Source organism: Chaetodon auriga, chromosome 19 (assembly GCF_051107435.1).
Source record: "Chaetodon auriga isolate fChaAug3 chromosome 19, fChaAug3.hap1, whole genome shotgun sequence".
Lineage (NCBI taxonomy): Eukaryota > Metazoa > Chordata > Actinopteri > Chaetodontiformes > Chaetodontidae > Chaetodon > Chaetodon auriga.
Genome location: NC_135092.1, coordinates 17,093,307 through 17,110,322, shown reverse-complemented (window position 1 = coordinate 17,110,322; position 17,016 = coordinate 17,093,307). Strand labels below are relative to the sequence as shown.

General features: G+C 44.9%; 1 protein-coding gene across 3 annotated transcripts; it reads right to left on the bottom strand.

Moving 5' to 3' along the window:
* Positions 1 to 53: 53 nt before the first annotated feature.
* On the bottom strand, positions 54 to 14,330 carry hnrpkl (heterogeneous nuclear ribonucleoprotein K, like). Of its 3 annotated transcripts, none has more exons than XM_076757721.1 (16): positions 14,021 to 14,282; positions 12,715 to 12,821; positions 11,897 to 11,994; positions 11,732 to 11,788; positions 10,817 to 10,860; positions 8,570 to 8,642; positions 7,591 to 7,704; positions 7,258 to 7,386; positions 6,784 to 7,091; positions 5,859 to 5,912; positions 5,558 to 5,594; positions 3,670 to 3,685; positions 2,646 to 2,678; positions 2,449 to 2,516; positions 2,164 to 2,333; positions 54 to 1,205 (listed from the first exon to the last, which is right to left on the bottom strand). In XM_076757721.1, exons 2-16 carry the CDS (start codon positions 12,773 to 12,775, stop codon positions 1,175 to 1,177), a joined length of 1,293 nt encoding a protein of 430 aa, XP_076613836.1. In that variant the 5' UTR covers positions 12,776 to 12,821; positions 14,021 to 14,282; the 3' UTR covers positions 54 to 1,174. The 3 variants fall into 3 exon arrangements, 2 of the variants coding, with proteins under 2 accessions (XP_076613836.1, XP_076613835.1); XM_076757720.1 differs by having other exon boundaries at positions 12,715 to 12,824; positions 14,021 to 14,281; XR_013079206.1 differs by lacking the exon at positions 3,670 to 3,685 and having other exon boundaries at positions 5,543 to 5,594; positions 12,715 to 12,824; positions 14,021 to 14,330.
* Positions 14,331 to 17,016: the final 2,686 nt, after the last annotated feature.

Genomic DNA, 17,016 nt, shown 5'->3' with positions numbered 1-17,016 from the left:
TGCGTGGACGCTTCTCATTCCCCCGCTGAAATGAAAGAAAAGCACGCTGAGTGAACTGTGGCAACAGACTTTATTTACTCAACACCTGCAGGTACTAATACCAGACACAGAGATGCAGACAGAAAACACCACTCATGGACTCCTCACATCAACCAGCATCTTTAAAAAAAAAAAAAAAAAAAAAAAAAAAAAATGCTGGCAAAATTAGAAACACTTGCAAAAATGAAAGGATCCGTTAACAGGTCAGATATTGATTACGATGAGTCCAACACGGCGAGCGGCAGAAACCAAAGAAGTCAAGGTGGGAACAGAAAGGATGAGCAAATCTCCTTTCAACAAAGTAGAAAGTCTCCTTCTAAGCACTCAAGAAATTACTGTTTCTATGTAAATATATACACACACACTTTATACAGCTCCTCGTCTTTCAATGAAAAACAAAGATAATTAAGTTTTTCTTCCTGTCGTGTCACACCGGCACGTTTCGCCCACCTTAAAGCAAAAGAATGACATCTGACAAATATGCTTATTAAAGAGTTAACTGTTCGCCAGTGAGACGAGAAGCCTGAGACTGCTCCCTGCCTCTGCTGCAGATATTCCCATCTAGCTGTAACTCTCCACCGCACAGCAACAAGCGTATTTCCCGAAATGTCAAACTACTCCATTAAAGCCCATCGTAAAAGCACTTCATTTGAAGTGGAAACGGATGTTGGATGTTGTGTACAAATTAAAGTTTATTTAAAAGGTTCATTAACTGTTCCAAGACCATGCATCTTCATTTGAAGAGTGTGCTTAAACATCTGAGGGGAAAAACAAAAAAAATAAAAATAAAAATAAAAGTTCCTTACAAAAAGATTACATTCTGCATGCTGAACTGAGGGGGGGGGGGGCAGGAGCAGCTCACAACACCAAAAAGTCATCACACAGATGAGTTTACTCCAATGACGGCACAAGAATGTCCGAAAAAAATAATTACACCAGCACAGAAACATGTTGTTGACTCCTCGCTTGCTGTTTTGACAGCTGGAGATTTTTTAGATACAGATGTGGTAGTGTGTGATAGTGAGGGGAGGGGGGCACATCTACCCAAAGCAGAGGAATGTGGGCTCTGAATAGAAGGAGCAAACAGTATGGCAGCATGGCTTCAATCTTCTTCTTCTTCACTTCCTTCTTCTTCTCAGAAGAACCGACCGGAGAACTGCCGCACGCTGAAATCAGAGACAGATGAACGTAAGGACGCTTCAGGACGTTCAACATGTTTACCTGAACACGACGCCGGCGTGGGTCATCAGCTGTTGATGCTGTTGAGACATTTTTCATGTGGAGCACAATTGTAAGTAATAAGAAGTGTGCCAAGGTCAAGGCTGAAAATAAATGACGTCCGCGAGAAGCAACGCGAGCGCTGAGACCGGCTTAGCCATTTAGTGTCTGTCTGTGAGCTGAAAAGCTCTTTAAGATGAAATACTGGTGTTAGGAAAAATAAGGCTCAGCACCCTCGTGTTCTGGCATAATGTGCAAAATTACCTTTATCTAAGGCAGCTAAACAGATTTCAGTGTCACTTTCCCAGTATTTTTAGTAAAATGTCAGGGCTGAACAGAAGTTTACTAAAATTAAATGAGGAATCAGTTCCCAAAACATCAGCAACGTTCAGGTGTTTGTTGCTGATCTTTTGTCAACTTCTGGACCAAAAACTAAGGAAGCAGGAAACAGAATGTGATAACTTGCTAATCCTTTATGACATTAACAGGAGCAGCTAAAGGCTGGGAAAGATGTGGAACGCTCCAAAAACACCTGTTTGGATCATTCCACAGGTGAACAGGTTCACTGGTAACAGGTGATAGCATCATGACTGGGTATGAAAGGGGCATCCTGGAAAGGCTCAGTCGTTCACAAGCGAGGATGGAGCGAGGTTCACCGCTTTGTGAACACATGATTGGCTACAGGATATTACTACACGATCTCGGCTCTTTTGGGAATCGGGCTTGTGTTGAGATTATGTGTGTTTAACCTGCAAGAAAAAGTTACCCTGGGGAACAATGAAGTGAAAGCAAACTATGACTCAGCAGCTAAAAAAGATGCCGTAGTAAAGGAGCACACAGGCCCTCAGAGGAGGCCACGCTGCTCCAATGAGAGGAGGTTTTTGGGGAAATCGGAGGAGCACGTGCCTGTTCTGCAGCAGGTACTGGGCGTTCTGGATCTGGTCCTGTGTTCCTGTGATGGTGATGATGCGGTCCTCAGAGCCCTCTAGTGGTTCATCAATCTTGATGGATGCCCCAGACTCGTGGCGGATCTGCTTGATCCTCTGGCCGCCCTTACCGATGATGGAGCCAGCCAGCTGCAGGACAAGCACACAGAGGCCAATTGAAAATGGATTTAGGCAGGAAATGTTTTTTCTGTGTTTCTTCACCGCAGGAGTCACTTTTTTTTTTGTGACAAGACGTCCTACTCACATCTTTCGGGATGGTGACTTGTGTTGTGATGACTGGGCCTCCAATATCACTGTATGAGCCTCGGCCACCTCCAGAAGCAAGCGAGAAAGAACACTTACGGTCAATTTGTCTTTAACTAAAGCAACGCAACAAGTAGAAACAATCCCTTGAGGTTAGGAAACAAGACACTGGGACAATAATAATCCATCCCCACTCACCAGACTGAAAGTGCTCCCAGGAAGAATTGTTGTCTTTGAAAACATTGGAAACAAGAAAGTGAAAAATGAAAATACACCACAGGGACAAAGACAGGAGATAGTGTGATAGTAAACAAGTAACTCAGCAGATGCCCAAGACAAAATCCATTTTCTCTCTATGAGCTCTAAACTCATGTCTTTAATAGGAAACGTTCATTTGTTGACGTAACTGCTGGGGTGTGGGGACATGTCGAAACCTGGAGCGACAGCTTTACGACAGACTTTAAACAGGCAAGCAACACCAGTGAGCAGGCAACCAGACGGGTTTTAAACAACTGAGCGTTACAGGTGATGAGGAAGAAGACGGACAGCATGCAATGAAATGTGTGTTATCATCCATTCAAGTAGTAAGACCATGAGGAAGCAGTGCAGCCAGAGGACAGTACACCAGAGGTGAAGCAGGAAATAGAAATAGATTATATACTCAGTGTCCACTTTATTAGGTACACTTGTACAGTCTAATACAACTGTTCTGCCTTACAGTGGACTTTTAAAGTAATTATAATGTTCAGTTTTCTGGCTTCTGTTGAAGAGGTGTTAATTAAATTGTGTTTTAGCACTGAGGTCAGAGTTCACAGTGGATCTGTACTGGACTGATTTGCATTCAGAGGTGTTTCTAATACTCTGCCCCCTCATGTATGTAGACAGGTAGGGCAAAAAATACCTCTCAATATAATGCAGTCCTGTACAATACCACCTTAAACTGTGACCTCAGTACTAAAGATAATCAAATTCACAGATGTTTGTGAAGACAGAAGTTATGTCAAGGCTGTTGTACTGGCGTTAGAGTGTACAGGTGTACCTAATAATGTGGACATGCAGTGTATGATCTAACCAATAAGACAGCCTGTGAGGTTGCCCCTGCACAACAAGTGGAAAATCAGTGACAGCTGAAACTATGAAAATAAGTTCAAGAAAGGCATGATTTCCATTTGACGAACTAACTGTAAATCTGTGCTGGATTTGCATAAATATCAACACTCACCATATCCGCCTCCGCTCTGCATTTCAGGAACGATTGGGAGAAAAAAGATTAACATAAAACTGTTTTAATGGCACAGTAATGAAAGCATTCTATCAGAGCCTTTCAAAGACTTCAGCACAATGATAAAGCACACACTCAGGATCCATTCGACGCTGCGTTACCGACCACCTGGCTCGCACTGAGTGGGATCACTTCTGTATCCAGAACAGTCTGAATTACCTGAGGCACAGATTCAGCAAGGTGCTGGAAATGTTCCACCAGGATCTGAGTCTGTGCTGAATCCACAGCATTAAGCAGTCCCTGCACATTTTCAGTGACATTCATGCTTCAAATATCCCATTCCACTTTATCTGAACGCCACATTATTGGTTTGAAATCCGAGGCCTGCAGGCCACTGAAACAATCTGCAGGAACTCTGGGACCATCCTGAGATTAGGAGCGTTTTGTCAATATTTTTCTGGAAGTATTAATTCAAAAACAAAAAAACAGCAATGAAAGGATTCACCTGCTCAGCAATAACGTAAGGGCAAGCATGCGACGACGGCACCTTTGAAGCTCCGAGTACCAAAAAGCCGACATGTGGACACACACTCTCAATGATGCAGAGCAGCTGAGAGCGTCTGCATTCACACCTGCAGTTCGAGCCCAACATGGCGCGTTGGTGTCGAAGCACCTGCAGAAGTCACTGCAGATCTGCAGCATGAAATGTGCAGCTGACAAACTGCTGCAACTACATGATATGACTGAAGCAATGCCATGAAGAATGCAGGCTGTTCTGGGGTCAAACAGGGGTTTTCTAATGAGACCTTAGAGTTCACACAGCTCTCAGACTTCTGGTTTGTCTGGAGTTGGGAAGAACAGGTGCTCTGAACAGATTCTTCAGTTCTAAGATAAACCAACATGGGATGCAGATGAAATTAAAAAAAAAAAAAAGAATGATGCAAAGATAGAGGTTGGAAAAGGAAGACATGCCACTGAACTACTTTACATTAAAGCAGTCACAGGTGGCGACTCAGAAGAAACTAGGTCAGCGCATGAAAACTTATTTAGTGCTTGACCTTTTTAAAGCGAAAGGATTGAGGAACAATCTGGGATATTCCTTTTTTTATAGACGTCACTTCATATTTGGGACATTTAAATGCAAAGTAATAAACTGACTTAACTCCATGAAGCCACTGACTATTCAAAGTGCTAAAAGGGAAGTCCTAATTAGAACAAGGTCATAGCTTAAAAAAATAAAAACAAACATTTCTGCTTAAGATCTTCAGTTCTTGAACATGTAAACACTTTGCAGCCTTTTCCATTAACGTATCCTGTAAACCAGATGTTGTATTCATGCAGCTTTTAGATGAGTAATAAGAAGCTTTCTTTATTATCTGAGGCTGTCTTCTTATCGTGCCCAAGTCATTTTTCATCTCTCGAGGCTGCTGAAATTCATTTGCATTTTGTTAAGCGAGAAGAGAGACACATGTCTGATATTAAGGCTGTCCTCAAGCACGCCGTGTTTGTCCTCAAAGCCCAGCGATTGACGGACATCTGCCGGTATTCACTCAATCAAACGTACTTTGACTTCTTATCCAAACAGTTCGCTCCCAGCCGAGACCTGAAGGGAACCTGTTCGAGAACTGCTTCATGTGCTAGCCTGGTGGATCTCTGGACCACGTACTCAGCTGCTCCGTGGTAACCAAGGAGACAACTGTTGCCAGGCAACAACAGGCCTACATCAGTGTGCGTACACGGTGAAAAAGCAGCGCGGTGACCGTGCCTCCGTGCTTGTACTACACTCAGAAAAAGGAATTCCAATCACCCCATCTGAAAAATAATTCACCTACCACGCACAACCAGGACGCTACGAGCAGCAGCACCCGTGAACGTGGACGCCACTCACCATGCTGTCGTAGCGGTCTCCTCGGCCTCTTCTGTCACTACGGACAAAAGGGTACACGTTAGTATAGCTTCTCTACTCCAGATGACACTTAACACCGCAGTATAAGGCAGGTCAGCGCTGTTCGGTTGGTATTTAGAAAGCTGTGAGTGTGAGAGGACATGCAGGCTCTACGGATGACCTGTGACCAGACTCTGAATCAGGGCCGGTGGCTTGACACTCAGCCACCGAGCAGCTTTCACTAATATCTGTCACTTTGCTTTGAAGAGAAATTAACCTGCTGACAAGCCTATGCCGCACTCACCTTGGTCTGTCGTCCATGCTGCCATGATAGCTGCTGTGTGAGAACCTGTCTCCCCTGCAGACAGTGACAGACAGGGAAAGAGTGTTGGGACAATGAAACAGAAAGTGCATCTAAACGACTGGGTACTTAATGTGTTGGTCACACTGCAGCTCTGTCAAAGCTGTCAGATCACACACAACTTTCTGTCTTATAATCATGAATCCTGCCGTGGTTTGCAGGCAACATGGCTGACGGGACGGCCACGTATTTAAGATCCTTCAACAGGAGGGATGCCTGACGAGACTGTCTCCAAACTATGTTTTGTCACAAAAACACATGCAAGAAGTGACTCAAGAAATGACGCAATACCAAGTGTGAGACTTTTTTTCTTCCAACATGGATGTGCTCCAATCATGAGGCTGCTATCACACCTAAAGTTTGGTTCTTTGGTCCAGAACATGCAAAACATTATACCTTGTTGCCTTTTAGCTTTGGTTGAAATCATCTTCACACTGAATCTTTACAAACCAACAAAGCGCTGTTAGCATGAAGTCATATGGACTGACAGGTACCTCACTGATTGGACAGGGTGGGCTACTTCCATCCTGCAGCATCATCACTACATGGATCCATGGGGGGCAAAGCATGCACACGTGTTGGGAGAATATTTATCTGGCGTCACAAAGAGCTCAGGAAAAAATAATTATGAGCCTCTCTGGTGGAGACGGCAACTGGACCTCCTCTATGAAATGCAGCAGAGTCTGCACGGGAAGCAGGAGGAGACCCTCCTCTTCAGTCTCAGTCTGGTTCTTTAGCGCATGCCAGTTTGACAGCTTCCACACCAGCCAACACAAAGGAAACCACGAGGGCAAATACACCAGAGTTTGTTTTAACGAACCAAACTGGTTACGCGTGAAAGCACCCACAGTAAGTGGGCTCTCCTCACCCTCCTCTTGGCGGCGGCGGCGGGGGAAGAGGCAGGTTTCGCGCTCGGCTGCCCCCTCGTCCACCTCTGCTCAGCGGCGGCGGAGGACCCCGGCGGGGGCTCAAGTCGTCGTAGTCTCTTCTGGATGGAGGCAAGGGTCTGTTGCCACGAACGGGGGGCAAGCGCTCAAAGCCCCCACGCACACGAATGGGGAAGCCGCCGATGGGTCGTCTGCCTCTCTCCTCAAATAACATGGTGAAACCGCCATAGTCGTACGTCTCGTCGTAGAAATTAGGGTCATAAGGCTGAGCGCGACCTTTGATTGGTGCCTGGAAATGAAACAGAGAGGACTGCAGGCTCTGTTCTGAAGTCAAGCATTGACTTTTCAGAAATGATATTTCACATTAAAATAACTATTCTTACATCTGCAGGAGATGAAACCTGACTGTATAAAGTGTGTTGAGGCTTCAAGAGATCTCAGAGATGTAAACTCACCTCTGACACCAGCTCCAGGATCACTTTTATACATTCAATGACACGTTCTGGCTTTCCTCCCACCAAGACGACTCTGTCGGTGGAGTGTGGACAGCACTCCTGGAACAGCTTGATGGTGGTCTGTGTGTTCTAGTACACAGAAACATGTAAATATTAGTCTTATATCCAGACTATCAGATCCACTTTTTACCTTTTCTGTCAAACTCACTAGCAAAAAGAAAGTACTCCTTTCATACACGTATATAATGTCATTATTGCGACTGAAACAACAATAATTCTGATGATATTCATTCATCTCCGGCTGCTGGTGCAGAGCATGATGGACTGTCCTACCTCTCTCAGCTCCTTTATCTTGGCACCTTTTACCCCGATGATGCCCCCTGCCAAGCTCTGATGGATCAGCAGGCGAAGCTCACTGTCAAAATCAATCCCACTGTAATGCTGGTACTACAGAAACACAAAGCAAGATCAGTCAAGTCAGGAGGGCCTGAAATGCTTCCCATTGTTGACTGACAGAGCGTTCCTGCCTTTAGAGATTCTACGCTGGCAATGCGAGAAAAAACGATGGCGACCTGACTGTATGCAAATATAATATGGATATATAAGGATAATGAAAACAAACAGGTAAACATATAAAAAGTTGCAACAAAAATAATAATATTGACCGAGGCGCCATTTGAAAAATAGATCCAAGGTCAACAAAGTCAGATGCACAATGTGTTTTAGAGGAGCACAAAAACTGGAGCAACAGAAGTGTAATCTTTCACTTTGATGTTTGGACACATCTGAAGCAGCGTGTGCCAGCTGCTACATATGGATCTATATTACTACATCACATGGGAGTCGGTGCAGGGTTGGTCTGCACAGATGTGGGCTCTCACTTGCCTGGCACATGAAATATTGCGGTTTAAAAGGTGCAGAACTTTCTTGAAATCAAATAAATTTTTTCTTGCATTTTTTACGCCCATGTTTATGAGCTGGCTGTCTTCTTCGACTTCGTTGCCTTTGGTTGGCGCATTGTTGGCACATTACTGCCACTGACTGTCAATGAGTGGAACAGCACAAAACCAAAGGGAGGATGTGAATGACGCCGCCGTGTGCCCTCGTGTTCCTGCTTCACAAGATACCTCTGAGGCTTGTGCAGAACTCCATTATAGCATGAACTTGAAATTCTGCATATTCATGAGCAAATACTATTTATATAAAGCCTTCGGTCAATTCCAACAAGTGACTTATTTCAAAAGGCGGTATCATCGATCATCTTGGAGCGCTCTCTGATCACGTAGACAAAATGAACGAGATGGTGGCTCACCTCCTCTAGAGTAGGTATGATTTTCAGCAGAATCTCTCCAATAGTGTCGATGCTGGCATTCACACTCAGGATCCTGTTAGGGACCATTTTGGCCGAAAGGAAGCAAGGCATTACAAGGGGGACACAACGTAGAACACAAAGCAAAACCTGACAAAAACGTACGTGAGAAGCTGTCCAGCAAACAGTCACGGACAAACTTACGAAAATGTTTCAAACAATAAAAAGGAAAAATTAAGACTGCTGCACAATATGCACAATTCTAACTTTTCCCCAACACTACACTGATTAAACAGGCAGCTGACATGCACTCAATCTGATATTATTCTCAAAGTAAGACAAGCCTTGGGAGGATGGGCAGCTTCAGAACGGCTCAAATTAACGTGAGACTGGCCACACAGAGTTGGGGGAAGGGGGGTGAGAGAAAGAGAGAGAGAGATCTTCTATTACCATCCCACCACCAGCAAGTTGGGGAAAAGGAACGAAACAAACTGAAACAAAAGCTTGCCATGACAACTGTGCCACCAGCACACCTTCTCATTGTGACCAGGGGTTGGGGAGGAGGGGAGGGGTGGGGAGGAGAGGGCTTGGGGCGGAGGTGAGGAGGAGACGAGGCGGGCAGTAGAGAAGAGTAACACAGCAGAGGGGTTGAGGTGGGGAAGGAAATGTGAGTGGTTACCAACTACTTCGTGGCACAGGACAGGAGCAGGGGGGTGGAGGGGTTGTGGGGGTTATGAAAGGTTTTGCAGGCAGATCTGGTCTGATGTGGCCTGAGAGGAATTTAACAGAAGGGATGCAGCACAATGAAATAAAGAGACGGCATTAATGAGTGACAAGAGTGGGGGACGGAGCCTCCGGACAAGAGCCAGCGCGCTCTCAGAAATCATGGACAGTGATGCTGGAAACAGTGGGGGGAGGAAGGGGGAGGGGTGGAGGAGAGGGGGAGGTCGGAGGTAAGGGGGCCAGGTGGGCCACAGAGGACAGAGCGAGAAAAAGATGTCTGCTTTCCACAAGTTACATGGTAAAATTAAACATTACGGCTAGGGCTGTGCGATATGACGGCAGAAAAACGTCCATCGTTTCATATTATGATGCATCGTTCATTTAGTAGCTCCCAGCGGTGTCAGCGACATTCAAGACAGGGCACGGGAACTCAAAAACGCATTGGCAAAAAAATGCTGCTGTCAAGAAATGTAACAGCCGCCTGACTAACGGTTAAAAGTTTAAACCGGCACAAACATGACCAGCATAAACCAGCACGACCTGAGCAGACACGTTCCAAATGATAACAAGACCTAGCATTTGGAACATAAAAATGCAAACTACTGCAGAAAAGGCATGATGGGAAATGTGGGCAATCATTAATCGAATATTTTTCATCACTGGGAGGACACACGGATACTGGCTGGAAATTTTCCTGAGGGCAGCACAAGCAAACATGGATGAGAGCGAACGCGACACAGAACGGTTTATTTTGAACAGGAGTCGCATGTCGCACTAGAAAACCGTGCTTTGAAAATTTCGCCGCAGACCGGTCCACCAAACAGGCTGAAACACCACTAACCTGTTTACCGCCGACGCAAGAAGTAAGCAAAGAGTCTGCAGGTGAGAGCTCAAAACAAACCCCAGACTCACGACACTGGGTTACTTTGTTTGCCACTAGTTAAAAAGTGTTTTCATTAACTTTATGTACCTTAAACATTAATATTTTAGATTCTGTTACATGGTTAAATGAAGGTATAAACGGACAAAAATAATCAAATATGCACCTTTTATTTGTCGAGTGTGTAATTCAAAGCATAATAAGAAACAGGCCTTTCCATGAGGTCATTTAAAAATAAATCATTCATTGAATTTCCAGAAAACGTGTTACATCGTGATGTGTATCAGCATCAGGATATGAGATTTTGGTCTTATCGCACAGCCCTAATCACAGCGAGGGAAACAGCCTCCAACAGCTGTGCTAACCATAAAATACCAACTACTTGGTAGTGGGTTGTCAGTGATTCTCTGCATGGACAATAAACTGTGATGAGGAAAAGTCCAACTCAATGGAGATGCTTTAATGGACAGAAAAATCAAAGGGAACAATACACGTCTCTTACAAGTGGAGGAGGGGGGGTGTTTGGGGGAGGGGGGAGTATACTGTCATGTGTATAAAAATGTTAAAATGAAACAGAAGGCAGGTTATCAAAGACATGTGTTTCACTGTTCTAATCAGGCAGTGAGGCAATAACTGGTGGGACATACCGCTCTGGGCCACTGCTGTCTGGGACTGATACACTGGCATTGTACTGCATGGGCCGAGGTGGTGGTGGTGGTGGTTGTGGTGGTGGTTGTGGTGGAGGAGGTTGGCATTGGGCGGGGGCATTCAATCACAAGATGTCAAGTTAGGCGCCCGTTTAAGGAGGGGCACGGTTTATGGGCGGGGCCAACCGGGAGTGTCAGGTGGGCGGGCGGGCGGGCGTTCAGGGGCGGGCGGAGGTTGGGCCAGCGTCAAGGTGGGCAACGCAGGAGGGGCATGTCGATCCAGTACATGGGCAACGGAGGAAGGTGGCCAAAAAATAAAAGCAAAAAAGTAAAGGAGAAGGGAAGAGGGGGAGAAGGAATACATTTTTAATTGAATACACGCTAAACTTTGACCCAAAAGTGAAATGAGAGACTTGAAACTGTGGTGAGTGAAGAAGAACAGGAAGTGTAACCTGGACAAAGACAAGTATAAAAAAAAAACAGTCTGGAGCACTACAGAGGTTTACGTCCCTGGAAAAAAAAAAAAAAAAAAAGAAACTACCCACTCAGGCTTTCAGGCACCTGTTGTCACTTCAAGGTCAAACACCATGAGGGCAACTGGAATCAGGTCGAAACTCACAAGACGACTGCAAACAGAGTCCGACAGATCTGTCTAACAAGGCCGTCCTTCTCTGTCCACGTGAGCCAGCCTGGTTTCATCGTTACAGAGAAGTGATCTCTGACGTGTCAATTCTTGTCAAACCATTAAAACCTGCCGGCGAGAAACTGGGAGCGTTTCTGTGGGAATCCAATGAGTAGGGGGGCTGAATTACTTTGAATTTAGTTTTGGGTCCTTTCAACTTAAATTGAGAATTAGCCAACTGAATCTTCTCCTCGCGTGCAGAAACGTTAGCAGCATTTTGTCCATTTACTCACGTCTGTGCGCAGGGCTTTTATGTTCTTGCCACCTTTTCCGATAACGGCACCGGCATTCTGTGAAGAGAAAGAGGGTTTCTTAACAAAAAAAAAAAAAAAAATGCCTTCATCAGTACGAAAAACGTGGCCCAGCCGCTAACGCCGTTTGAATGGGTTGATCTTTACTTTGCTCTGAAGCAGCACACGTAGCTCCACCATCTCGTCTGTGTTGCGAGAACGTTTGAAGGCCTGCTCCTCGTCCATGTCCTCAGCTGGGCGTTTACCTGCGAGGGAAGACAATCCAGGCCAAATCTGAGACAGGTGCTCGTTCTGTGCGAGGTTTTCATCGGTCACGGCAGACGTCCTGGGTAATAACCTTAACGCCACACACTTTGAAACCCAGCATGGCAGAAAAAAACCCCAAATCTTTGAGTCTTTCTACAGGATTATCACACTTCTCTAAAAATAAAACCCTGCTATAATCTTACATAAAAATGCAACACATGGTGGCTGAAATTTAGGACTCTGCTGCCATAACGTTTAGATAAAAAATGCCAAAGGGAAGCTAATTATCATGACTTGCCACAGCCACTGAAGGGTTAATCAAGTGACAAAAATATAAATGCATGGCGAGTGCTAGGTCTACAGGATGTTCCACCCCAAGAACGGGTTTCATTCAGCAGCCAACTGTAACCTGGATTGCGTCCAGCATCGCCATGTACCCTTCCTGGACTAAAACACGGGCAGATCTGCTCTGGGCCCACAGAACAGCAGTATCTTGGAGAGGAGAATCCCTCAACCATCTGACATGTCCACATGCTATGCGGTGCCAGCCAGAAATGTTCAGTTTTTGTTTTTTTTTCCTCTCCTCCTCCCTCGAGTGAACTAATTAACTGGTACATCTACGCGCAGACTCAGTTCATTTTCTACCTGGTGCTTGACTTCATTCAAGCAGTTCACGTGACGGCCATGAATGGCCACAGAGAAGACGTGCATGATCTCACCATTAGTGTCGGTGCTGCTGAATGCGTTGTCGTGATCCTGCTCTTCAATTTTCACCTCCATTGTCTTGCACCTGCACTGGAATGCAAACAGGCTCCTCTCCCTGGATCTGCTGAAGAAGACAGCAAACAATACAATCAGGCTACAGATGGTGCACGCAAACGTAAAACATTCAAAATAAGGCTGCAACTATAATCCAGCAGTCATTTTGGCCTGTGATGCATCAAAAAATAGGGAAAAACGTCCATCACATGTTTTGTCCAATAAACAGAATTAACCCACAGATATTCAGTTTGGCACCATATAAATGAGGAGAAGCAGCAAATCCTTGGAAATCAGGCATTGAGATTGAAGAACGTTTGATAATTTTGGTTGATAAATGCCTGAAACGATTAATTATAATCAAACCAGATGGCAGAGGTTGATCATTTGGGCAAGTGGGCCTAATGAAGGCAAATGAAATGCAGTACACAGCCTGCAGGTGTGAATGATGTCTGAGTAGTTCAGTCAGGATGTAAAAACACTTTAAATTCAGCCACAAGTGTCCTTCGTGTAACTGGCCAGCACGGGCTCTGCTGTGGGCACGCAGCCCACCTACACGCACTGCCCACCGCCTCCAGTTGATCACTGACTGCACAAAGCAGGCTGGACTTCTGCGAGCATCATTCCTGTACTGAGGCCTTTAAGTTACAGGGAGATGCTGGTCAACGCCTACATAGTTAGGAGGTTTTATCATCAAGAGCACACACCGTTACCCCCATGCATGAAGGGGTCTCCAGACAGCGCACGTTCACAGCTGCATAAGCGCCATTCAGAACAAATTAGCCGTTTGTCGTGAACCCTCGTCACGTACTGTACCGTTAACTTATATACCGAGCATTTCCCCCCCTTTTATCTCAAACTAAATCCAAAGCAGCTACTAGAGGAGGCTGTACATAAATTCAACTGCGCAATTCCTTCCACTTGAAGGGAAAACGGGTTTATCACCGGGTCTGTCTGCCTGCAAACAGAAGTTAGCTAGCTTTTTGGCGTTGAGGCTAAGTTGACATGACTTCGCTAAGCTAGCAGCTGTGCTAAGCTAGCCAGTTGATTTCTGGGTGTTCTGCGAGGCGTGTCTGCCAGCGACGGTGGACACGTTGCGACTGTACAACAGCCAGGGGCGACAAAAACATGAGCACGGCGGAGCAATCCAGCTACCCCTGACATGTCAGCGGTGAAACCTAATTACATGAACCGCAGCTTACGAGCAGGTGAAACGACGCAACGCCGGAGAGCGGAGTAACATCACATAAGAGTTGGAAAACAAACCTGCAGCAAAACCACGTTCACTGCGGTCGTCCACGGTTTCCTCGCCCAGAAAGGTTCGCACGTTTTCAGCATGGAGCGAACACACAGCGGCGGAGCTCGGTTCGTCGACACTCACACGGGGGGTTTGTTACTTGCGCTTCTCAAATCAGCGCGAGCGGGCGGAGCTAAGGCACATTAAATTCACCTAAAGGAACGGATATACCCGCATGGCCACGCAGAACAATGTATCAAACTCTCTCTGACTTTCGGGCGGCTTCATCCCGGGATTAGGCTCGCAGGCAGCTCCTCCACTCAGACTGCCGACAACCCCGCCTCCTCCGGCGGACACTCCCACCAACAACCGCTGCGTGACTGCTGCGAGCGAATATGACTGTCAGGTTAGATTATAGATGGGTCTGCAGGGCTCCTTTGAATCCCACAGAGGGTCCTTTTCAAATCTACATATTATCCCGAATCTAACCTGATTTTGAGGATAGTTTGACGTTCATGCAAACTGAAGAAGTGACTAGAGTTGGACAAACCTGCAGCTTATAAACTTATAAAAGGAAAAAATGGTATCCACAGTTTGGAGGGGCTACAGAGAATAACCAGTGATTATCAGCCAATAAACTGGTCAGATGATGACAAAAAATAAGCCTGACAATGGAATTATCATTTAAGTGATTTTTGGTTGTAGACAGCTGGTGATTTGTTCATTTTTAATGGAGGGAAACCCTAACCCTATAGTAAGGGTTTGGGTGAAGATTTGCAGCTTTTCTCTGTTTTATATCACTGTAAACTGGATATCTTTGGGTTTAAGACTGTTGGTCTAATAAAACAAGACACCTGAAGACATCACCTTGGGTTCTGAGGAATTTTTAGAGCCATTATTTCTCTATTTTTTTGACCTTTCTTAAGTCACATAAGAATGTATCAGCTGAATAAATGCACAAAGGAAATCAAAACTTATGAATGGAAAATAAAAGCTTCACTGCACTTAACAACTGCATTTATCAGCAGCATTTCTGAGAGAGAAAGAACATTTCTAAACTAATATCAATACATATGAAATAATGACTGTTGGTACACACAGGAGTAACCAGCATCTCTTTGTTTTTGGTCCCAGTGAACATTTATTTAACAATGATGTATTATTCACTGAAAAAAAGTGCATTGTCTCTGATGTGTCTGCAGACAGTCTTTAGTTATCACTACTTAAGATTATGAAAACGGTATGGAATAATAATTGCAGTATGTAGCATGTTTAACTTTGAGCTCATTTTATCTGAAGATGTGGAAATCAGATCTGATAAAGGAAATTATTTTATCTTCACAGAAAAGGACCTAAAGATGGAGGAGTATGAACACGCTTCAGTAGAAGTGGGTTGGAAATGGTGCACATGGAAGACAGTGATCCACCAGGTCAAGGAAGGTTCAACCTAGTTTAAACTTGTGACTCCTCGATGACGCTCTGAAACAAGTGAAGTAAGAGCATTGTTTGTAGGTCATAGGAGCGAAACGGTGTGCACAGTGTTGGTAGTCCACAGACTGAGAGACAGTGGGTAGTACAGGATGTAGATGAGCGGGTTGTGTCACGTCTGCATGGCTGCAAGCAAGGTTCAAGACAAGTCTGCCACCAGCTGGTTCAGGAGGAGGTGGGAGCGCAGATGGAGGAGCTGCAGCGATGGATGATGCAGAAGTGGCACCAAACTAAACGCTCAAGAGGAGGAGGATCTCTTGGTCTGACATGCAGCTCCTCCTGGTGCAAGGCAAAGTTCAAGGTCGTGTTCCTCACTTCAAAGTAGGGATTTTTCCATCTGAGAACATCATCTACGTTTCAAGCAACAGAGCATTTTCAAATTATGAGATCCTTTTCTGTAAATTCACAGGTAACTTCCTCATCTTCCAAAAAAAAAAAAGCACAGTTCATCAGGAGCTTTGGACTGGAGCTGATCACCTGAAGTTGAGTCAACCAATCCCGACTTCACCTGCATGCACAGACCAAACAAACAGATGCACAATCTACTTTTCTCAGTGCAGCTGGATTCTCTTTTTTTTTTATTTTCCAGTGCTAAAATGAAAAGGCCGTGAGTTATTAACCCAACATCAGCAGCCAGAGTCACCACCTCACTGCCCATTTACTGCAAATCAGGAGCCTGAATGAGGTCCACGCTCGATCTATTTTAAACATCCCTTTTCTCGTAGTGTTGTGATGCTCCTTCAGATATAGGCACGGATCTACTGCAAAATAAAGAGCTCTCTTCCCTCTCCTATACTCTGAGGTTACCATGGAGACAGATATAATTCAGTTCTTGATGTTTCTCATAAAAAAAAAAAAAAAACCTGCGTACATATTTTCATCTGCAACCATAGCGACACTTGACATTGTCAGCGCTATTTGTAAAAAGCAAGTCACCATAGCGACACTAACCATCCGGGCTGTGTCACAGATCATGTGTCCCAGCAGAGCATGCCTCCTCATTAGGAGTGAAATTTAGGAATCTGCTGGTAAACACGATTTATTGGATCGCTTTGAAGCATATTATCAAGTTGATGTTGAGCGCTGCGCAGTGACTCTCAAAGGACTGAAAAATAAAGGATTTGTATTTGCTCAGTTTGGGGCATTAAAGGTAAAAGTGATGCAGTTAATGTCTAAATTCTGAATTTATCATGCACGTGTACGTTGAGCAGCATCAGAGCAACACTTGCAGGTCAGCTGCTAAATATGTTTTACTATTTAATAGGTTTCTCAAACTTAAAATCCAAATATTCTGTATGATATGACGGATGAAAAGAAAAGCTTTACAAATGATTAGTGTTTTAATTCAGATTTTACTACATTTTGTCAAAATCCCCCCCGGTTGTTGCCCCTGTATCGTACACTGATCACTGATTGGAGTGAGACCCATTTGAAGCTTGCAGACATAGTATAGGTAATTATTTTTCATAGATGCACCCCGTCTTGTGCGTCAACCGTACGTCACACTATAGGCCTAATGGCCAACCGTACAACAGTG